At 40.0% G+C, this 23,845-nt stretch overlaps 1 protein-coding gene across 8 annotated transcripts in view; it reads right to left on the bottom strand.

Moving 5' to 3' along the window:
- The window catches only part of SCMH1 (Scm polycomb group protein homolog 1), a 216,705-nt gene that overhangs the window by 18,367 nt on the left and 174,493 nt on the right, over positions 1-23,845 (bottom strand). For 7 of the 8 annotated variants that reach the window (XM_068966207.1, XM_068966204.1, XM_068966210.1 and 4 more), the window contains 2 exons: positions 22,556-22,788; positions 18,604-18,730 (listed from right to left, as the gene is read on the bottom strand). The exons of the other annotated variant lie outside the window; for it this stretch is intronic. In XM_068966207.1, the coding sequence (XP_068822308.1) occupies positions 18,604-18,730; positions 22,556-22,788 (360 nt within the window). The remainder of the gene's footprint in view (positions 1-18,603; positions 18,731-22,555; positions 22,789-23,845) is intronic. 8 annotated transcript variants of the gene reach the window in all.

Here is a 23,845-nt window from a genome sequence, read left to right as displayed (position 1 = left end):
TGCCTTCAATCTTTCCCCAAATCAGGGTCTTTTCAAATGAGTCAGCTCTTCACATCAGGTGGGCAAAATGTTGGAGTTTCAGATTTAGCATTAGTCCTTCCAATGAACACCCAGGACTGATCTCCTTTAGAATGGACTGGCTGGATATCCTTGCAGTCCAAGGGACTCTCAAGAGTCTTCTCCAACACCACAGTTCAAAAGCATCAGTTCTTCGGTGCTCAGCTTTCTCACATCCATACATGACCACTGGAAAAACCATAGCTTTGACTAGACGGACCTTTGTTGGCAAAGTAATGTCTCTGCTTTTTAATATACTGTCTAGGTTGGTCATAACTTTCCTTCCAAGGAGTAAGTGTCTTTTAATTTCATGGCTGCAGTCACCATCCGCAGTGATTTTGGAGCCCTCCAAAATAAAGTCAGCCACTGTTTCCACTGTTTCCCCATCTATTTCCCATGAAGTGATGGGACCAGATGCCATGATCTTTGTTTTCTGAATGTTGAGCTTTAAGCCAACTTTTTCACTCTCCTCTTTCACTTTCATCAAGAGGCTCTTTAGTTCTTCTTCACTTTCTGCCATAAGGGTGGTGTCATCTGCATATTAAGTTCAGAAACAAGAGAATCTAGTCTATAGTGACAGAAATCGGAATAAAGGTGAGAGTGAAGACTGACTTTAAGGAGGCATGAGGTAACTTCCAGGGGGTGGTAGAAATGATTCTTAGCTTGACTGGGGCTGTGGCTACATGGGTACTTACATTAATTAAAACTCAAATTATATATAAACATATGTACATTTCACTGTATGTAAATTTTACTGGCAGTTTCCACTTCTTTCTTCTTGGGACATTCCCTCTTGGAACCTAACCACCCCGTGTGAGCAGGCAAAGCCTGTGGTGGATTCATGTGGAGAGAAGCCAACAGCCAGAGACAGCCTGCCAGCCCTGTGGTAGCAGTGGATCCTCGGTCCTGGTCAAGCCACCACAGCTGACGCTGCAGGGGAGAGAGACCAGCCGCTGCCACCCAGCACTGCCCACGTTGCTGTTGTAAGCCGTGAAGTTTTGTAGTGGCTTGTTACGTAGCAGAAGGCTGCTGGAGCAGACTGTGGTACCAGAAACAGGGCACTGCAGTAACAAAAGCCCAACACACACGACACTGGCTTTGGGACTGGGAAGCAGAGAGAAGCATAAAGGATCACAGAAAGATGATGAGTAAAGTTGAGAGGGCCTTGAATAGAAGCCTGGAAAAGGTTGGGGTCCAAACGATTCTGTTCATTTTGTACCATCTCTGGTCCTCTTAGCCTGAGATGGCAATGCTTCCACCAGAGTGAAACTTGGGTGGTTTTCTATGAATACTACTGAGATTTATTTCTTTAGTCAAAAGCCACAGTCACAAATCTTTTGAAGACAAGCCTTTCTCTACTTTGGTCTTCCTCATAGCTGCTGTTAGACAATGCCCTGAAGATTTTAAAAAATCCTATTGTCTAAGGAAGAGAATCTGTGAGACTTGCCCTTGAGATTTTCAGAGGGCCTTTTGATCTCAAAGAGTCTGTGAAACAGAGTCTTAAGTCATTCTGACATCTTAACCAAAGATTTTTATTGTCCCATTCTGGTTTTGACCCTTTCTTAACTTAGGATTATTTGCCTTCTGGAGAGACTGGAAATGAGAAACATTTCCATATTGTGAGTCCTGGACTTTAAAATTTTTAGTTTTTTTTAAGCTCATCTCTCTCATCTTACAGTTTATCACTGGCAGTGAGAAGCCAGGTGGCACTTCATTACTCTGTCTGGAAATCTAGTATTTCACTGAGTTCATCAGGAACATTTTCTAGCTCCATGTTCGTGCAGGTGGCAATGTTATCACACTTTCCATCACTACCTAGCAGGTATCCCCCGTCCTCCATCTTTCATTGAGACTTTCTTCTTTCCTTTAAGCCCACATTGACAGCCTCTTCAAGATCTTTTCAGTTTCAATTCTCAAGTTTCTAAGAGAATCATTCTGGCAGTAGTATTGCCAGCTTGGACTGAGATGGTACAAAACAAAAGAATTCTTTGGATCTACAACCTTTTACAATCAGGAAGAAGACTGAGAAGGCAGTCTGAGCTTTCTTGTGGAAAAGGAAGGATGACTCACAGGACAAAACCAAAAAGCCATGGAAACAACTTTCAGAAAGTATTGGATCTAATCAAGGAATTGGCAACATATGCCCACCTGGATTTCAGAATTTCTACATACCAGTGACTGCGTGTACCTCCAGTCTTTTTGCCCTTTTAACAAGTGTATAAGTTATTATGCCTATCCCACCACTGTATGCAGGTTATGTGGGGAGCAGACAACACATTTCTTTAGGTCACAGGTCTTCAGTTTGAGAAGAAACTGCACCTGAGAGGTCCCATTTGCCTGGATCTGATTTAGATGATGAGATCCTAGATCTGAAGTTTGATGTTGTAAAGAGTTGAGACCTTTAATGGGGAATCTTGCAAGGGGAAGAATACATTTTCCAAGTGGGAAAAATAACTTACATCCAGAGAGTGGACTGAGGTAGTTTTAAAATATGGTCCAAAATTCTTTGACCCTCTTCCCATCAAGATATGGGTCTGGTGGTGCAGAGGTTAAAGCGTCTGCCTGCAATGTGGGAGACCTGGGTTCGATCCCTGGGTTGGGAAGATCCCCTGGAGAAGGAAATGGCAACCCACTCCAATATTCTTGCCTGGAGAATCCCATGAATGGAGGAGCTTGGTGGGCTACAGTCCATGGGTCGCAAAGAGTCGGACACGACTGAGTGATTTCACTTTCACTTTCCTATTCTCTTGAATCTGGGCTTTGACTGCTTGATCAATAGAATATGGTAGAAATGACATGCTGTTAATTTTGGGGCTCAAGCCTTAAGAAAATGATAGCCTCCACTTCCTGTCTCTTGGGGACACTTGCTCTTTGAACTCAGTCACCCTGGTATGGGTAAGCCCAAGCTACCTGCTGGAGACGTCTGTGGAGCGGAGAATCCACAGCCAGCACCAATTTTGTTAGCTGCATGAATGAATCATCTTGGAAATGGATCCTGCAGCCCCAGCTGAGCCACCTAAACTGATACCAAATGGAGGAGAGACAAGCTTTCTCTGCTTTAATTTTAATATGGTTGAATATACTGATATTATCTTTTCTAGTTATAGAAAAGTTATATACTTTTTCTCTGTTTTTAAAAAACATATTATGTATTTGGATGTGTTGGGTCTTAGTTGCATCACTGAGGATACGTCCTTCGGGTACACAGACTCTCTAGTTGTGGCACATGGGCTCTGGAGCATGTGGGCTCACTAGTTGTAGTGCCAGGCTTAGCTGCTCTGTGGCCTGTGGGATCTTAGTTCCCCAGCCAGGGATAAACCCATGTCCCCTGCATTGCAAGGCAGATTCTTAACCACCAGGGAAGTTTAAATACTTTTTGTTTTATAATTTATGCTTATTGTCTTATTTAAAAAATATTTCCCAATCTTAAGGTCATAAAGATATTTTTTGCATACTGTCATGCTTTGGTTTGGGGTTTCCCTGGTGGCTCAGATGGCAAAGAATCCACCTGCAATGCAGGAGATCTGGGTTCGATCCGTGGGTTGGTAAGATCCCCTGGAGGAGGGCATGGCAACTCACTCTAGTATTCATGCCTGGAGAATCCCCAAGGACAGAGGAGCCTGGCGGACTGCAGTCCATGGGGTTGCAAAGAGTCAGACACGACTGAGCGACTAAGCATAGCACATGCTTTGGTTTTCTACTGCAGCCATGAAATTGGAATTCGAGGCTGTTAAAAAAAAAATTCTGAGAAGGGTCCAGCATGTAAGGAGCGTGGAATTGGCCACTTCATCTTGACGGTAAGTAAAAAGCTGAACAAACTGAAAAATCCTTTAAAAACCCATCAGAAAAGTGAGGTCACAGGGCAAACTGCTGCCCCCCATCAAGTCTGAAGAGACAGACTGATGAACACAGAGAAGCACAAGTTCCTAAAAACAAACCTGCACAGAAACTAGTGCAGAGGTAGGAAAATCTAAACTACAATTGATGAATTGCTGGAAGCTCAGTGTGAACGAGTCTCAGGGTGAAAAATTTCAGGGGGATCCACTCATGGGGTAGCGGGGGGCATCCCACACTTTTTTGAGTCTTACCTCCAGAAGCTCAACCAGGTTCTCACAGCAAGTACCAGAGAAAAATCCCCTCATGCTTCCAGCAAGGGTAGGGAGGAACAGGAGCCATTTAAAGGTATGCTGGAGCATTCTGTCCTTTTTAACAAGGTCTACCCTCAGGAGAATTATTTTACCAGAGTTTAACCTGCTGGGGTTTGATCAGAGCCCAACCTACTAGGGGGAAGGGAAATACCCAAGTCTAGCCCCCTCCAGCCATCTTGTCCCATCTAAGGGGAGTTGAGGGGGACTGAGAAGCCCTGGTGAAGTTCACAGTCCAAGAGCACAGCCTCACCAAAAGACTGAGACCTAATCCTAAGACTATAGCATATCCCTCCTTCTGCATACCTTACCTCTGTATTACCAAAGGCCTATTTATAACAATTCCTTTTACCCAGTACATTATACCTGGCTATCAGGAAGAAGTTACAATGCAAAAAATGCAGACTGAAGAGACAGACCAAGTATCAAAAGTAGACTCAGGCCCGGCAAGGATGTTGGAATTATTAGATAAAAATTTTAAAACAACTACAATTATTATGCTAAAAGTTCTAATAAATAACACAGAGAGCATGCAAAACAGATGTGCAATATATGCAGAAAGATGGAAATTCTAAGAAAAATAAAAAAGCAATGCTAGAGATAAAAAACACTGAAATAGAAATGAGAAATGCCTTTGATGGGCTTATTAGGAGACTGGGCACAGTAAAGAATTGCTGAACTTGAGGACATCTCAATAGAAACTTCTAAAATGGAAAAGCAAAGAAAAAAGCAGACTGGAAAAAGAAGCCACCCAGAACAGACTGGGTATCCAAGAACTGTGGGACATACAAAAGGAGTAACATACACATAATGGGACGATCAGAAGGAGAAGAAAGAAAGGAACACAGGGAATATTTGAAGGCCAAATTAAAGTCAGACACCAAAGCACAGATCTAGGAAGGACAGAGAACACCAAACAGAACACATGACCAAAAATGCTACGTCTAGGCATATTACATTCAAAACGAAGAACAGCAAAGATATAACATCTTGAAAGATTTCAGAGGAAAAAACCATCTTATCTATAGAGGAGAATCCCCAAGAATCCCCATTCTTACATCTTTAGAAGCCGTGTGAGCAAGTAGAGAATGGAGTGAGATATTTAAAGGGCTGAGAGAAAATACCTATCAACTTAGAATTCTGTACCTTGAAAAGTTAAAGTGAAGGAGAAAAAAACCCTTTCTCAGACAAAAAAACTGAAAGAGTTTGCTGCCTATAGACCTGCCTTGTAAGAAATGTTAACGGAACTCTCTAGATAGAAGGAAAATAACATAGGTCAGAAACTTGGATCTACAAAAAGAAAAGAAGAGCAGGAGAAGAAACAGGGGAAGGCAGAATAAGCACTTAATTTTCTCATTCTTAACTGATCTAGCAGATGGATGCTTGGGCGCTCAGCCATGTCCAGCTCTTTGCAACCCCACAGACTGTAGCCTGCCAGGCTCCTTGGTCCATGGGGGTTCTCCAGGCAAGAATACTGGAGTGGGTTGTCACTCGGCTCTTCCCAACCCAGGGATCGAACCCAAGTCTCCTGCAGCGCAGGCAGATGCTTTACCGCCTGAGCCATCAGGGAAGCCCAAGAATACTGGAATGAGTAGCCTATCCCTTCTCCAGGGGAACTTCCCAACCCAGGAATGGAATTGGGGGTCTCCTGTACTGCAGGTGGATCCTTTACCAGCTGAGCTATGCAGGAAGCTCGATATAACAGATAAGATATTTGTTCAAAATAAAAATAGCAACAATGTATTTAGATTATATATGTTCACATGCATATGTATATATACATGTTTATGTATACTCATCCCTAAGTGAAGTGAATGACAGTAATCCTACAAAGGACGGAAAGGAGGAATTAGGATTTTTATATCTGTGAAGTGGTATAGTGTTATTTGAAAGCAGACTTAGATTACTTATGTATAACACAAACTTGAGGGTAATCATTTTAAAAAGTAAAAAAGAAGTAAAAATGATACGCTAAGAAAGGAGAAAGAATGGAATCATACAAAATGCTTAATTGAAAACCATGAAAGGCAGAAAAACAGTGGAAGACAAAAACAGGACAAAGTACAAGGGCAAAACAAAAACAAAAACAAAAACCTAATAAATATGGTAGATATTTATCCAATTATATCAATAAACATTTTATATGTCAATGATCTAAAGATCAAATTGCCAACATCCGCTGGGTCATGTAAAAAGCAAGAGAGTTCCAGAAAAACATCTACTTCTGCTTTATTGACTATGCCAAAGCCTTTGACTGTGTGGATCATAATAAACTGTAGAAAATTCTGAAAGAGATGGGCATACCTGACCACCTGACCGGCCTCTTGAGAAACCTGTATGCAGGTCAGGAAGCAACGTTAGACCTGGACATGGAACAAAAGACTGGTTCCAAATAGGAAAAGGAGTACATCAAGGCTGTATATTGTCACCCTGCCTATTTAACTTCTATGCAGAGTACATCATGAGAAACGCTGAGCTGGAAGAAATACAAGCTGGAATCAAGATTGCCGGGAGAAATATCAATAACCTCAGATATGCAGATGACACCACCCTTATGGCAGAAAGTGAAGAGGAGCTAAAAAGCCTCTTGATGAAAGTAAAAGAGGAGAGTGAAAAAGTCGGCTTAAAGCTCAACATTCAGAAAACTAAGATCATGGCATCTGGTCCCATCACTTCATGGGAAATAGATGGGGAAATAGTGGAAACAGTGACAGACTTTATTTTGGAGGGCTCCAAAATCACTTCAGATGGTGACTGCAGCCATGAAATTAAAAGACACTTACTCCTTGGAAGGAAAGTTATGACCAACCTAGATAGCATATTCAAAAGCAGAGACATTACTTTGCCAACAAATGTCCATCTAGTCCACGCTCTGGTTTTTCCAGTGGTCATGTATGGATGTGAGAGTTGGACTGTGAAGAAGGCTGAGGACCGAAGAATTGATGCTTTTGAACTGTGGTGTTGGAGAAGACTCTTGAGAGTCCCTTGGACTGCAAGGAGATCCAACCAGTCCATTCTAAAGGAGATCAGTCCTGGGTGTTTGGAAGGAATGATGCTCAAGCTGAAACTCCAATGCTTTGGCCACTTTATGCGAAGAGTTGACTCATTGGAAAAGACTCTGATGCTGGGAGGGATTGGGGGCAGGAGGAGAAGGGGACGACCAAGGATGAGATAGCTGACTCGATGGACATGAGTCTGAGTGAACTCCGGGAGTTGGTGATGGACAGGGAGGTCTGGCGTGCTGTGATTCATGGGGTCGCAAAGAGTCGGACACGACTGAGTGACTGAACTGAACTGAACTGATCTGAGTTCACCAGTTAAAAGAAAGAGATTCTCAATCTGGATCAAGAAATGAGACCCATGTTGTTTAAAAGAAACCAACTTTAAATATAAAGATACATATAGGTTAAAGATAAACGGATGGAGAAAGATATGCCTTGCTAACAGTAATCAGAGGAAAGTGGGAGTATCTATATTAATTTCAGACAGAGCGGATTTCAGAGCACAGAAAGTTTTCAGATAAAGAGGGGCATTACATGATATCAAAGGTCAAATAGCCAAGAAGACATATCGATTCTTACTGTGTATGCCTCAAACAACAAAATATGGTAGGCAAAAATTGACAAAGGAGAAACAGATGAATTTTTTCTCCTTGCAGGAGAAATTGATGAATCCATTATTATGGATGGAGATTTTGATATGTCCTCTATCAGAAGTGAACATATTCAGCCAGCAGGAGGACACAGTTGAACTCAAAAGCACCATCAGTCAATTGGATATATTGATATTAGCGGCTACTTCACCCAACAACAGCAGAACACATATTCTTCTCAAGCTCACATTAAACATTCACCAACACATAAAAAGCACTATACAGTCCATGAAATTCTCCAGGCCAGAATACTGGAGTGAGTAGCTGTTCCCTTCTCCAGGGGATCTTCCGAACCCAGGAATCGAACCCAGGTCTCCCACATGGCAGGTGGATTCTTTACCAGCTGAGCCACAAGGGAAGCCCAAGAATACTGGAGTGGGTAACCTATCCTCCAATGGATCTTCCCGACTCAGGAATCAAACTGGGGTCTTCTGCATTGCAGGGGGATTCTTTACCAGCTGAGCTAGCAGGGAAGCCCAAAACATACCTTAACAAATTTAAAACAACAGAAATCATACAGTATGTATGCTCTTAAATGACAATGGAATTAAATAAAAAATCAGAAACAGAAAGATAAGTGAAAAATTCCTAAATACTTGGTGCTTAAAGAACACATTTCTAAATATCACATGGGTCAAATTAGAAATCTCAAGAGAAATTTAAAGGTATTTTGAACTAAATGAACATGAAAACATAACTCATCAAAATCTGTGGAGTGTAGCCAAAGCAGTGAATAGAGGGAAATTTATAGCACTGAATGCATACATTATAAAAGAAGAAAGACCTAAAGTCAATAATCTAAGCTTCCACTTTTAGAAAAAGAGAAAACTAAATCCAAATAATCAGAAGAAAATAAACAGTAGAGCACAAATCAATAAATCAAAAATTAGAAGTCAACAGAAAAATCAATGAAACAAAAGGTTGAAAGTGAAAGTGTTGGTTGCTTAGTTGTGTCTACCTCTTTGTGACCCCATGGACTGTACAGCCTGCCAGCCTCCTCTGTCCATGGAATTCTCCAGGCAAGAATACTGGAGTGGGTAGCCATTCCCTTCTCCAGGGGATCTTCCAGGCCCAGGGATTGAACACAGGTCTCCTGCATCACAGGCAGATTCTTTAGTGTCAGAGCCAGCAGGGAAGCCCAAAACCAAAGGTTGGTTCCTTAAAAAGATCAATAAAACCAATAAGCCTTTAGACATGCTAATAATAAAAGAGAGATGACACAAATTACTAATATCAGACATCGAAAGAGATGGATCACTCATGGATCACTACAGATCCATGGTCTTTAAAAGGTACTATGACTAATTCTATGCTGACAAATTTGATATCAAGATGAAATGGACCAATTTGCTGAAAGACACATTCTACCAAAACTCACACAAAAAGAAAAAGACATTCTGAATAGGCCCTTATTTACTGAAACTGAATCAATCAATAATTAATAACCTTCCAAAATAGAAAGCACTTGGCTTAGATGGGGTTTACTGGTGAATTCTACCAAACATTAAAAAAACAATACATTCTACCAATTCTCTATAATCTCTTTCAGAAGACAGAAGCAGAGAGAGTACCTCTTAGCTCATTTATGAGGCCAGCATTATCCCACTACCAAAATGAGACAACTTCGCAAGAAAATTACAGACCAATATTTCTCATGAACACAGAGGTAAAAATCGTCAAAGAAAATATGAGCAAACTGAATTCAACAACATACAAAATGAATTATACACTAAAATCAAATGGAGTTTATCGCATGTATGTATTTCCAAACTCTTCATTTGAAAATCAATGTAATCCATCACATCAAGAAGCTAAAGAAGAAATATCACCTAAAAGTAGATGCAGAAAAAACATGTGGCAAAAAATCCAAGGCCCATTCATGATGGAAACTCTCAGCAAACTAGGAAGAGAGGGGAACTTCCTCAACTTCATAAGGAATGTCAACAAAAACTCCACAGTCAACATCATACTTAACAGTGAAAAACTAGAAGTTTTCCCACTAAGATCAGGAACAAGGTAAGGATATTTCCTCTTACCACAGTTTTTAACCGTGTGCTCAAAGTCCTAACTAATGTAATAGGATGAGAAAAGGAAATAAAATTATACAATTTTGGAAGGAAGAAATAAAACTTCCTTTTGTTGATAGATGACATGATCATCTATGGAGAGAATGCAAAAATAATTCACAGAACTAATAAGCAGTTGTAACAAGATTGCAAGGTATAAATATACAAAAGTCAATCCTTTCCTATAAAACAGTAATGAATAAGTATAATTTGAAATTAAAAACAATACCATTTACCTTGTAGCACCTTCAAAAATAAAATACTTAGGTATAAATCTAGCAAAATATGTACAAGATTTATATGAGGAAAACTATAAAACTCTGATGAGTAAAATAATAAAAAACCTAAATAAATGGAGCGATATCCCCATGTTCATGGATCAGTTCAGTTCAGTCGCTCAGTCGTGTCCGACTCTTTGCGACCCCATGAACTGCAGCACGCCAGGCCTCCTTGTCCATCACCAACTCGCGGAGTTCACTCAGACTAGCGTCCATCGAGTCAGTGATGGCCTCCAGCCATCTCACCCTCTGTCGTCCCCTCTCCTCCTGCCCTCAGTCTTTCCCAGGGTCTTTTCCTATCAGTCAGTTGTTTGCATCAGGTGGCCAAAGTTTTGGAGCTTCAGCTTCAGCATCAATCCTTCTAATGAATATTCAGGACCGATTTCCTTTAGGACTGACTGGTTTGATCTCTCTGCAGTCCACAGGACACTCAAGGGTCTTTTCCAGCACCACAGTTTAAAGGCATCAAAACTTCAGCACTCAGTTTTCTTTACGGTCCAACTCTCACATCTATATATGACTACCGGAAAAACCATAACTTTGACTAGACAGACCTTTGTCAGGAAAGTAATGTCTCTGTTCTTTAATATGCTGTCTAGGTTGATCAGAGCTTTTCTTCCAAGGGGCAAGCATCTTTTAAAAAAATTTCATGGCTGCAGTCACCATCTGCAGTGATCCCGGAGCCTGAGAAAACAAAGTCTGTCACTTGTTTCCATTGTTTCCCTATTTATTTGCCATGAAGTGATGGGACCCAATGCCATGATCTTCGTTTTTTGAATGCTGAGTTTTAAGCCAGCTTTTTCACTCTCCTCTTTCACTTTCATCACGAGGCTTTTTAGTTCCTCTTTGCTTTCTGCCATTACAGTGATGTCATATGCATATCTAAGGTTATTGATATTTCTCCCGGCAGTCTTGATTCCAGCTTGTGTGTCATCCAGCCTGGCATTTTCTACTATGTACTCTGCATATAAGTTAAATAAGCAGGGTGACAATATACAGCCTTCATGGACTCCTTTCCTGATTTGGAACTAGTCTGTTGTTCCATGTCCAGTTCTAACTGTTGCTTCCTGACCTGCATACAGATTTCTCAGGAGGCAGGTCAGGTGGTCTGGTATTCCCATCTCTTTCAGAATTTTCCACAGTTTGTCATGATCCACACAGTCAAAGGCTTTGGCATAATCAATAAAGCAGAAACAGATGTTTTTCTGGAACTCTCTTGCTTTTTCGATGATCTAATGGATGTTGGAAATTTGATCACTGGTTCCTCTGCCTTTTCTAAATCCAGTTTGAACATCTGGAAGTTCATGGCTCACGTATTGCTGAAGCTTGGCTTGGAGAACTGTCAGTATTACTTTGCTAGCGTGTGAGATAAGTGCAATTGTGCGGTAGTTTGAGTATTCTTTGGCACTGCCTTTCTTTGGGATTGGAATGAAAACTGGCCTCTTCCAGTTCTGGGGCCACTGCTGAATTTCCACATTTGCTGGCATATTGAGTGCAGCACTTTGACAGCATCACCATCTGGGATTTGAAATAGCTCAGCTGGAATTTCATCATCTCCACTAGTTTTGTTCGTAGTGATGTTTCCTAAGGCCCACTTGACTTCGCACTCCAGGATGTCTGGCTCTAGGTGAGTGATTACACCATCATGGTTATCTGGGTCATTAAGATCTTTTTTGTATAGTTCCGTGTATACCTGCCACCTCTTCTTAATATCTTCTGCTACTGTTAGGTCCATAACCATTTCTGTCCTTTATTGTGCCCATCTTTGCATGAAATGTTTCCTTGGTATCTCTAATTTTCTTAAAGAGATCTCTAGTCTTACTCATTCTATTGTTTTCCTCAATTTCTTTGCACTGATCACTTTGGAAGGCCTTCTTATTTCTCCCTGCTATTCTCTGGAACTCTGCATTTGGATGGCTATTTCTTCCCTTTTCTTTTTTGCCTTTCGCTTCTCTTCTTTTCTCAGCTATTTGTAAGGCTTCTTCAGACAACCCATTTTGCCTTTTTGCATTTCTTTTTCTTGGGGATGGTTTTGATCACAGACTCCTGTACAATGTTATAAACCTCCATCCACAGTTCTTCAGGCACTCTATCAGATCTAATCTATTCAATCTATTAGACTGAATCTATTTGTCACTTCCACTGTATAATCATAAGGGATTTGGTTTAGTGGTCTACTGAATGGTCTGGTGGTTTTCCCTACATTCTTCAAGCTTGAATCTGGCAGTAAGGAGTTCATGATTTGAGCCACAGTCAGCTCCCAGTCTTGTTTTTGTTGACTGTATAGAGAGCTTCTCCATCTTTGGCTGCAAAGAATATAATCAATCTGATTTCAGTATTGACCATCTTGTGATGTCCATGTGTAGAGTCTTCTCTTGTGTTGTTGGAAGAGGGTGTTTGCCACAATCATTGTGTTCTCTTGGCAAAACTCGGTTAGCCTTTGCCCTGCTTCATTTTGTACTCCAAGGCCAAACTTGCCTGTTACTCCAGGTATCTCTTGACTTCCTACTTTTGCATTCCAGTCCCCTATGATGAAAAGGACATCTTTTTGTGTGTGTTAGTTCTAGAAGGTCTTGTAGGTCATCATAGAACTGTTCAACTTCAGCTTCTTCAGCATTAGTGTGTTGGGGCATAGACTTGGATTACTGTGGTACTGATTTCTGGTTTGCCTTGGAAACGAACAGAGATCATTCTGTTGTTTTTGACACTGCACTCAGGTACTGCATTTCGGACTCTTTGTTGACTATGAGGGCCACTTCATTTCTTCTAAGGGATTCTTGCCCACAGTTTAGATGTAACAGTCATCTGAATTAAATTTGCCCATTCCTGTCCATTTTAGTTCACAGATTCCTAAAATGTCGATGTTCACACTTGCCATTTCCTGTTTCACCACTTCCAATTTACCTTGATTCATGGACCTGACATTCCAGGTTCCCATGCAATAATGTTCTTCATAGCATCGGACTTTACTTCCATCACCAGTCATATCCACAACAGGGCATTGTTTTGCTTTGGCTTTGGTGAAAGAACAGACAAATCAATGGAACAGAACCCCAAAATCAGTTCAGTTCAGTCGCTCAGTCATGTCCGACTCTTTAAGACCCCATGAATCGCAGCACACCAGGCCTCCCTGTCCATCACTAACTCCTGGAGTTCACTCAGACTCACGTCCATCGAGTCCGTGATGCCATCCAGCCATCTCATCCTCTGTTGTCCCCTTCTCCTCCTGCCCCCAATCCCTCCCAGCATCAGAGTCTTTTCCAATGAGTCAACTCTTTGCATGAGGTGGCCAAAGTACTGGAGTTTCACCTTCAGCATCATTCCTTCCAAAGAAATCCCAGGGCTGATCTCCTTCAGAATGGACTGGTTGGATCTCCTTGCAGTCCAAGGGACTCTCAAGAGTCTTCTCCAACACCACAGTTCAAAAGCATCAATTCTTCGGTGCTCAGCCTTCTTCACAGTCCAACTCTCACATCCATCCATGACCACTGGAAAAACCATAGCCTTGACTAGACGGACCTTAGTTGGCAAAGTAATGTCTCTGCTTTTGAACATGCTATCTAGGTTGGTCATAACTTTTCTTCCAAGGAGTAAGTGTCTTTTAATTTCATGGCTGCAGTCACCATCTGCAGTGATTTTGGAGCCCCCAAAAATAAAGTCTGACATTGTTTCTACTGATTCCCCATCTATTTCCCATGAAGTGATGGGACCAGATGCCATGATCTTTGTTTTCTGAATGTTGAGCTTTAAGGCAGCTTTTTCACTCTCCTCTTTCACTTTCATCAAGAGGCTTTTAAGTTCCTCTCACTTTCTGCCATAAGGATGGTATCATCTGCATATCTGAGGTTATTGATATTTCTCCCAGCAATCTTGATTCCAGCTTGTGTTTCTTCCAGCCCAGTGTTTCTCATGATGTACTCTGCATAGAAGTTAAATAAGCAGGGTGACAATATACAGCCTTGAAGTACTCCTTTTCCTATTTGGAACCAGTCTGTCGTTCCATGTCCAGTTCTAACTGTTGCTTCTTGACCTGCATACAGATTTCTTAAGAAGCAGGTCAGGTGGTCTGGTATTCCCATCTCTCTCAGAATTTTCCACAGTTTATTATGATCCACACAGTCAAAGGCTTTGGCATAGTCAATAAAGCAGAAATAGATGTTTTCCTGGAACTCTCTTGCTTTTTCCATGATCCAGCGGATGTTGGCAATTTGATCTCTGGTTCCTCTGCCTTTTCTAAAACCGGGTTGAACATCAGGGAGTTCATAGTTCACATACTGCTGAAGCCTGGCTTGGAGAATTTTGAGCATTACTTTACTAGCATGTGAGAGGAGTGCAGTTGTGTGGTAGTTTGAGCATACTTTGGCATTGCCTTTCTTTGGGATTGGAATGAAAACTGACCTTTTCCAGTCCTGTAGCCACTGCTGAGTTTTCCAAATTTGCTGGCATGTTGAGTGCAGCACTTTCACAGCATCATCTTTCAGGATTTGAAACAGCTCAACTGGAATTCCATCACCTCCACTAGCTTTGTTCGTAGTGATGCTTTCTAAGGCCCACTTGACTTCACATTCCAGGATGTCTGGCTCTAGATGAGTGATCACAGCATTGTGATTATCCGGGTTGTGAAGATATTTCTTGGACAGTTCTTCTGTGTATTCTTGCCACCTCTTCTTAATATCTTCTGCTTCTGTTAGGTCCAAAATAGTCCAACACAAATACAGTGAACTGATCTCTGACAACGGAGCAAATGCAGTACAGTGGAACAAAGATACGTTTTTTCATGTTTTTTCAACAAATAGTACTGAGACAACTGGATAGACACATGCAAAAAAGTGAACCTAGACATAGATTTTATACCCTTCACAAAAATTAACTCAAAATAGATACAGACCTAAATGTAAAATTCATATTATAAAACTGCTGGTATAGCCAGACAATGGTATGTTATTCAGCACTTGATAAGTGAGCTATCAAGCCACGAAAAGACACAGAGGAAATTTATATATATATATATATCATTAAATGAAAACACCAATCTGAAAAGGCTAAGTATATTGAATGATTTAAATTTTATGACATTCTGGAAAAGGTAAAATTATAGAGACAGTAAAAAGGTCAGTGGCTGTCAGAGATGAGTAGCGAGGTAAGAATGACTAGGCAGAATACAAAGGATTTTTAGAGCAGTTAAATTATTTTGTGAGATTCTATAATGGTGGATACATGTCATTATATATTTGTCAAAATCCATAGAAAGTACAACACCAAGTAAGAGCTCTAATGTAAACTATGGACCTTGGATGGTAATGATGCTCATTATTGAAACAAACATACTACACTGGTGGGGGACGTTGATAATGGAGAAGGTGAAACGCGTGGGGGGTAAGGAGTATATGGGAAATATATCCTATACCTCCTGCTCAAATTTGCTGTGAAACTAAAAAAAAAAAATTAGTCTAGTAAAAAAATCGATAAAACAAAAGAGTTCTTCATAGCAGATGCAAATACCAAGAGTGGGTAAGAAGAGTGTAGGCATTTTCTAAACATATGTGACCAAATTCCTAAATGTATGTAAAGTCCCTTTATGCAGAGTAAATACCCTTTGGAAAATACCACTAGAGAAATAATAATTTTTTTAAAAAATTGCCAGGAATAAGAAACTCAGCAAAGAGTTTAGAAGATACAGTTGTGGAAAGCTTGAAGAAAGTTGAACAAAAAGACAAAGAGAATAGGAATAAGAAGAAAGAGGGTGGATGACTTCAGGAGGTTCAACATCTGAAGATAAGCCAGGAAGAGTAAGTAGAGAAAAAGTGAGGGAAAATCATTGATAAATTTAAGAAAGTTTCAAGAAACCAAATGATGGAATGGGCACACTATATGTCCACATGGTGAGTAAAAATACTCATATCCTAGGTAAAATTTCAGAATAATGGGGATGAAGAGAAGCTTCAAAGAGAATAAACAGGTTTCACACAAAACTGAAGATAAAAATCTAGGGAAGATTCCATGGTAAAATAAAGATTACATTGTAAAATAAAGGAGCAAACTGGGATAACACAAAAGAGAGATGAACATGCTTGAACATAAAGAAGAAAGATGTATACAGCAGTAAGAGACTGTAAGGCTGAGCTAGTAAGTACATAGCAAAATAAACACATAACAAAAAAGGTCAAGACTTAATCTAAAACAAAGTTTTGTACAACAAAGGAAAAATAATCATAGTACTCTACAGGGCTCAATTGAGACTAGCATAATACAAGTTACAATAACACACTATAGTATTTCAATCTAATCATAATTATAATATCATCTTATTAAGAGAGGCAAGTATGTGTGGGTGGGTAACAGGCAAAGAGATTAAGAAGAGTTAAATCCTGGGTTGCCAGAAAAAGAAAAGGAAGAATTAAAGTGTGTTGGTACAAAAATACCTCAAGTTAAAAAAAAAGCAATATAAGCATTCTATTTACATATATGAAAGTAAATAAGAGTCAGCTAAACCAGAAGTGACTGCCTTTGGTGAGAAGTAAATGACAGGGAATAGAGGGGGTCAGTTCCTCTTCTTTTTATAATAATTCTTGTAGTCTATTTTTCCTTTAAACTGTTCTCATGTATATAATTCTGATGAAAATAAAAAGTGTTGTGCAGTTAAAAAAAATGAAACGCTGGTAATAAAGGATATAGCATGGCACACAGCTTTCAATCTATGAGAGCTTTTATTGTTAACAGTTGAAGGGTCTATAAAGGTAACTTGGACTAACTGTATCATTGTATAAGTGTGTAACCTGAGATCAGAAAAGAAGTTACAGCAAGATCACACAGAAAGAGCAAAGGTCCAGTCAGGATGGTGAAACAGTGATCAGTGAAAATTGCTATAGTGCCTGGCCAAGAGCAAGAAACGGGGATACAAAGTCAAGCTGCCATTTTTCTTAGCTATGAGATTCAGACCAAGGGGTGGGTTTCAGCTTAGTGACCACCAGAAGAGATGAGTTACATCATTTTAATTGAATAGTGAGGCACAGTCATGAGGCTTCCACTGGTATGAATCATCTAGGTTTTGTTGAAAATGCACCCAGGCACCTAACTGATATTTAGAATGATATGGAATAAACAAGCAGGTATACAGGAATCTAGTGGGCATGTCATAGGTTAGAAAATGGAATTAATATCTTCGCCGAGGTGTTCATCTATCTTTACTTCCTCATCCATGGAGCTAAGATCCTAAACTTTGTTCATCAATCTAGTAACATTTTTGGACTAAGCAAACCCAGTAACTGGCTGAGGCTAGATGCATAAGACACATTTGGAGAAATCATGTGATAGTACCCTGATCAGAGCTGAACATAAATGTTACCAGCAGGCTCTGTTCTTTTCCAAAGGTTATTTGGAGAGGAAATGACTGGGCTTCCCTTCAAGCACTAACATTCTAGGGTGGAGACAAACTCAACTCCTAAGGAAAAGACTACCTTAACTTCCATGAGGATCATTCCAATTCCTTAGATTTCCCTAAGAAGATGTTTTCACACATATATCTTAATTTACACATGAAAATGAATATTGTTCTTTTTGTCAATAGCTACCCTACTGGGAGGCTGTACATCTATTCTAAAGGGGTAGCTCTTTTAGAGTTACTTTCATATAGTTTATGAAATGGAAACAGATATGTACAACCCAAGTGATTACCCACTCACTATGGTTATCAGATTTTGCTTTGAATCAAACATACACTGATTTGTCTCCAAAATAAAAAACACTTTCACAGTACCAAAAATTGCCACCATCAAAAATTAAAAAAATCAGAGCAGTGTCATACGTATTTGAGTGGTGGCAGAATAATTATAATGCTGGAAGGGTTCAGGAAGGGATCACTAAGGAGGGAGCACCCCAAACTGGAAAGGATGGGTATAATTACAACCTGAGTCAGTGAGCTCCTGGTGCTGGCTTCATGTCCATCCCCCCCCAAGCCCTAGATCCCCAACTCTAAGTTCACAGAACATCTACCGAAGTTTCTTGGATCATTTTGACAGAATGGAGATGTCTCTGAAGTTATTTCAAACATCAAATTAAATTTTTTTTTAAAGATTCTGTTCAGATTTATAAATGGATAGGGGGCTAATTGGGCTACCCTGATGGCTTCGTGGGTGAAAATCCGCCAGAGATGCAGGCAGATGCAGCTTTGATCCCTGGGTTGGGAAGAGCCCCTGGAGGAGGAAATGGCAACCCACTCCAGTATCTTTGCTGAAAAATTCCATGGACAGAGGAGACTGGAGGGTTACAGTCCGTGGAGTTGAAAGAGTAGGACACGGCTAAGTGCGCGTGCTCCATCAGGGGGCTAATTATTGGCACAGTATGAGAGACAGTACAGACACTGGGGCCTGGGGCTTGTTGCAGCTAATACTGTGATCTGCGCTTACCTGTGGGGGCCTGCATGGCTGAGCTGGGTATGGTGGCAGCATCTTGGGGTACAGTGCTGGTGTCCGGTTCAGGGGTGCTGGTTGTTGGTGAGGTGGGTGGTGGGTTCAGCAAAGTCCGAGGTTTCCTCTGTCAAAATGGATGAGGAAAAGTTTGCTACCCATGACAGGTAACTTGTCTTCTCATTCCTCTATTCTTAGCACGCAACGCACCCATGAAACTGGAATACGTTTGTGGATGGGACTGTGTTATTTCTTTCTTTTTTTTTTAAATTGAAGTATAGCTGATTTACAATGTTGTATTAGTTTCTGGTGCATGGTAAAGTGAGTCAGATATATATACAAACACACATATATATTCTTTTTCAGATTCTTTTCCATTATAGGTTATTACAATATATTGAACATAGTTCCCTGTGCTATACAGTAGGACCTTGCTGTTTATCTGTTTTATATACAGTAGTGTGTATCTGGTAATACCAACCTCCTAACTGACCTCTTCTCCCACTTTGCCCTTTGGTAGCCATAAGTTTGTTTTCTATATCAGTATGTTTATTTTGTAAATAAGTTCATCTGTATCCCAGATTTCATATATAAGTGATATCATATGATATATATTATATATATATATTTCCAAATAGCATCTTGTTCAAAGCTGAAAAAATAGTAGATGCTTAGTAAATATTCTCTCAATCTATGTGTAAGATTCTGGGCTTCTGTATAGCCAGAGCTTAATTCACTATCTTTTATATGTATTCAGTATTATTATCTGAAGTCTGGGTGTTTTATTAGTTAGACAGAAAAAAAGCAAAAAAGGAAAAAAAAAATGCTGCGACCTAAGTCTACTTTGACATCAGTTTGTTTCTCTGTTGAAAAATGGAAACATCCCTTCCCCTAACTCCACAAACTACTTTCCTCTGTCTACCTTGTTGGCTTATTACCTGCCATCTCTTATCTTAAACCTTGTATTCCAGTAATCTCTAACTATAGTACTTCCCTAAAAACCTGCAGTTATATCTAGTCCTTGCCTTTATAATAATAAACTATCTGTGTTGCCTAGAATACCTTTTTTTTCATCTTATAAGTATCTGTTTACCCAGGAAGTCTTTCTAGATTTCCTCTAGTCACTGCCTCTTTTGTGCTGTTCCTGGACTCTGCATGGCTGCATTTGTCACAGTGTATTTTCGCCATATATTTATACACTGGGGTCCCCTATTAGCTTGGTGCTTGCCGAGGGTCTAATTCTGCTTACCATTCTGACATGATACTTGGCATATGATAAGTGTCATAAATGTCTTTCAATGAAGCATACAGTATAGAATACCAATAATGGGAGCAGTAATAAAAATCATTTGAGAAAAATCTAATATCTCCTCTATACTGTTCTGGGCAATCTCTGGGGGAGAAAGATCTCAGAAGGTTGTTTTTTCCTCCAAGAAACAGTTTTCTAAAAAGCCTTTCTGAATGCAAGGAAAACATAACCATCACTGAGATCCAGAAATCCATTTTTACTAAATGTCACATGTAGGGTCCACTCTGGGAGCTGTATAAACCTGACTGCCTTCTAGGAGTGTATCAGAGAGAGAGCTCAGTGACCGCAGGCATATATACAGGATGGCTCTGCCTGTCAAAGCAGTCATGCAAACCCTTATGGAACATTCAAAGCACACATAGGACATGGACATTTTCTTCTGTTTTTGATATTGCCACAAGTAAAAATCTAAATAAGCAATGAGTCAGGAAAGAAAGGAAATAGTTCAACTTTACTGAGTTGGTAGGATTTCATGGGGGTTCCTGAAGAAACAAACCTGGTGAGTTTTGGTTCCCAAATATTGGAGAAAAAAGCAGAAAGATGTAAAGCATTATTATTATTTGAGATAGGTACATTTACTTGTATTATATCTATTCATATGTTATCCATTCTATTGGTGAGAAAATTTGGGCTCTTAGCCTTACTCAAAGCTTTCTCAAAGTCAACACAGTGGTAACAAGTGGAGATGAGATATAAATCTAAGTTTCTCTAGCTTCAAAGCCTATGCTCTTATCACAAGATCACTTTGCTTCAAAAATGATTATAAGGGTCATGGGTTAAGTAGAGGCCTATACACTTACAGGAATAGGCAAAATCACAGGAAGGGGAATTAGGGAGTCAAATGCCAGGCCATAAAATACAGTATTAGATGAAAGTTATTGCTTTTAAGAGGACTGGAAAGAAAAAGAACTTTGGTTACCATGTTTAGGACTTCCTGAAAGCAGAGCTGAAGCAATCATAGAATCATAGTTCTTAGCTTTGAAAGATCTTAAAGGTTACTTAATCCAACTATCTACCTAATATTTTTACATCCCACTCCTTAAAAACATCCATATCAGTACCTGGGTACTTGATGAAATACCTGATGAAATACCTCTAGTGATGGGAGATTACTACTCGCATTTTGAAATAGATTTAACTGTTCCTTTAAGGTTGAGATAAAGCCTATTTGCTTGAGTTTCTGCTTATTGGTTCTTTCTGTCTTTGGAGCCTCATGGCCAAGTTTTCTGCCTTTTTAATCTAACTGTCAAGGTGCCCTCACATCATCAAAAGCATGACTTCCCTGGCCTTGGAGTTTTTAGAGCCTTCAGCCTCTCCTCCATAGCATGAGAATGAGAAGAGAGTAATAGAGACAAAAATGACTCAGGATCTGGGTTAAGGGTTAATGATAGGAGATTGGGAGTATTATGCATTACATAGAAGGATCAGGATGTGATATCAAGAATTCAAAACCAATAAATAAGGGATATTCTTAATTGGAAATCATCACTAAAATCATCTATCTATCTATCCATCCATCCATCCATCCTGCATATATTGAACATTTCCCAAGAGACTGAGATATAGGGCATGGGCAGGAGGAAAAGAGAAGACTAGGTTCTTGACCTTCAGGAGCTTATATTCTAGAAGGACTGAGGCCAGCTGGAGCTAAGAAACAAAACAAACCCACCCAAACAATCAAACCTAGAGAAGAACTTAGGAAATTGAAATGGAATGCCTAAGGAGAACTGGATATTATTCTCACACTGGAACTCAGGTAGTCTAGTTTGGGAGGGAGCTGCAGAGAAATTCTCTGAGACTTAGGAAGTGATCGGAGAAGATGATGCCAAAGGAAGCCTTAGAGAAGCAGCTGAGGAAGTTTCATATGAACGGTTTTCTGAGGGAAGATACACATTGAGACCTGGTCATGACTACGGTGGCACTTTCAGTAACAGTGCTCAGTGAAGCTCGACCCAGCAGTTTTTTTCCAACACCAGAGGTTAAGTGTTACCTTCCTTGGGAAATGTGAGTGAATATGTGATGGGGCAGCAGTGATCTTAGAACTAGAAGATCTGGAGATCCATCTCTGTAGCCTTTGCCATTTATTAGCTGTGTGACTGTAGGGAAGTCATTTCCCATCTCTAAGTCTCAATTTACTAGACTATTTAACAGTAACACTACTTATCTCCTAGGGTTTTGTGAAGATCATATGATATGTAATGGTGTCAAGTACAGAGCCTGATCCTTAGTAAATATTCAATAATTTCCTTTTTTTTTTTTAAAGAAGGTATAGGGACAGAAAAATAAATACATTTACAGTGTCAATTTTCTCCTTCTGATCACATACCTGGGCATCCACTTTGTGTAGGTTAGTAACAATTAGGAGCAGAGCCTTTCATCTATTGAGGATATCAGACCAGAATTCCCATGAATGTAACTTTCAAAGTAAAAATTTGTTTTTTATCCATACTATCTTATTTCTAACATTACCAACTCCCAGCTAAGTAGCTAAAATAGGGATGACAATATAGGAGATTCTCCTTAAAAGCACACACAAGGTGGAGAATAGAGTCAGACACATTCCTTTCTAAGATGGATGGATATGGATGAGTTATCCCTTTATAACCATTTATCCCTTGCTGGCAAACCCACATTTTTACCTACCTTACTGCCAGGTTTGGGACCCCTCTTCTTTGGGAATTTCAAAGGCTCAGCTGACTTGGATGGGGTAGAGATGGGATGGGGAATTAGGGGCTTGGGTGTCCGGCCCCGCTTCTTTCCTGGTTTACGCCCTCTCTGCCCTGGTTGATGCTCCAAGACAGTTTTGGTGCTGCTGTGGATGCTGGGCTTCTCAGTGTTCACATCGGATGCAGGGTAGGGATTCTTTGGAATCACAACTGCAAGAAAAAGACTCATTCTAACACTCCCTCCTCCCACCTGCATCCCCATCCCAGGCAGAGGGAAAAAAAGGACTTGCTGCTTCTGCTTGGATAGTTTTATCCCAGGAAGCTAGTCTCTTGGCATCTGACCTAAAAGTTAGAAAATCTCAGAGGAGAATTGAATTTAGATTGGCAAGAATTGGAAGTTTTAATTATTTCTGGCTAATGTAGAAAAAATATTACACGTTTCTTCCCAAAGAATCTAGTTAAAGCATATGAACAACCACAGGCTCAGTGACGGAATGGCTCTTAGAAGCTTACAGTCTTCTCCTGCTAAGAATGAAGACCTGAGGCTCAGAAGAGGAAATGATGCCTTCCCTAGGTTACACAGTCAGTGGGATAAGGACTTATGTGTTGAAATCAGGTTCTGACAAACAAATCAGGGATTTTCTGTATCAATTTACTTAAAGTTTTAGTGTGATTATTGCAGTGCGGACTACTGAAATATATACAAATATATACATCTAATAGCATCTTTCCTTACCTTAAAAATTTGGACTTTAAGGTAAAGTCCAAATTCCTTATTCTGATATCCAAATTCTTTATTCTGATATCCAAAGACTTTTGTGATTTTGCCCCTGCCTTGCTTCCCAGATATGTCTGATGTCATTTCCTATCACCGACCCCCTTTTTGTAGCTCCACTGTTTCCTGAATACAAGTTTGTTCAAATACATTGAGTTCTCTATTCTTTCTGATCTGAATACATCAATACTCAGTTTTCGACACTCAGCTCCAGAATCACCACCTTACTGAGGCCTTGTCTGACAACTCCATCAGTGCTCCACCTGCTCTAAAACAGTCTGTAGAGTACTTTCAACTTACTCCAATCATTCATCTGCTTAATTGAGAATTCTTCAAGGTAAGCAGTATCTAATTCATTCCACAAAATTATTAAGCACTTACTACAGGCTATGCATTATTTTAAGTCCTGGGGTAGAATAGTGAACAAAACATAGTTTCCACTCTTATGGAGCTTACTGCCTAGTGGGAGACAGAAAACTGGCAAAAAAAATA

This window comes from Capricornis sumatraensis, chromosome 2, assembly GCF_032405125.1.
Source record: "Capricornis sumatraensis isolate serow.1 chromosome 2, serow.2, whole genome shotgun sequence".
Lineage (NCBI taxonomy): Eukaryota > Metazoa > Chordata > Mammalia > Artiodactyla > Bovidae > Capricornis > Capricornis sumatraensis.
The sequence above is the reverse complement of the archived record's forward strand: the minus strand, read 5'-3'. Positions and strand labels throughout refer to the sequence as shown.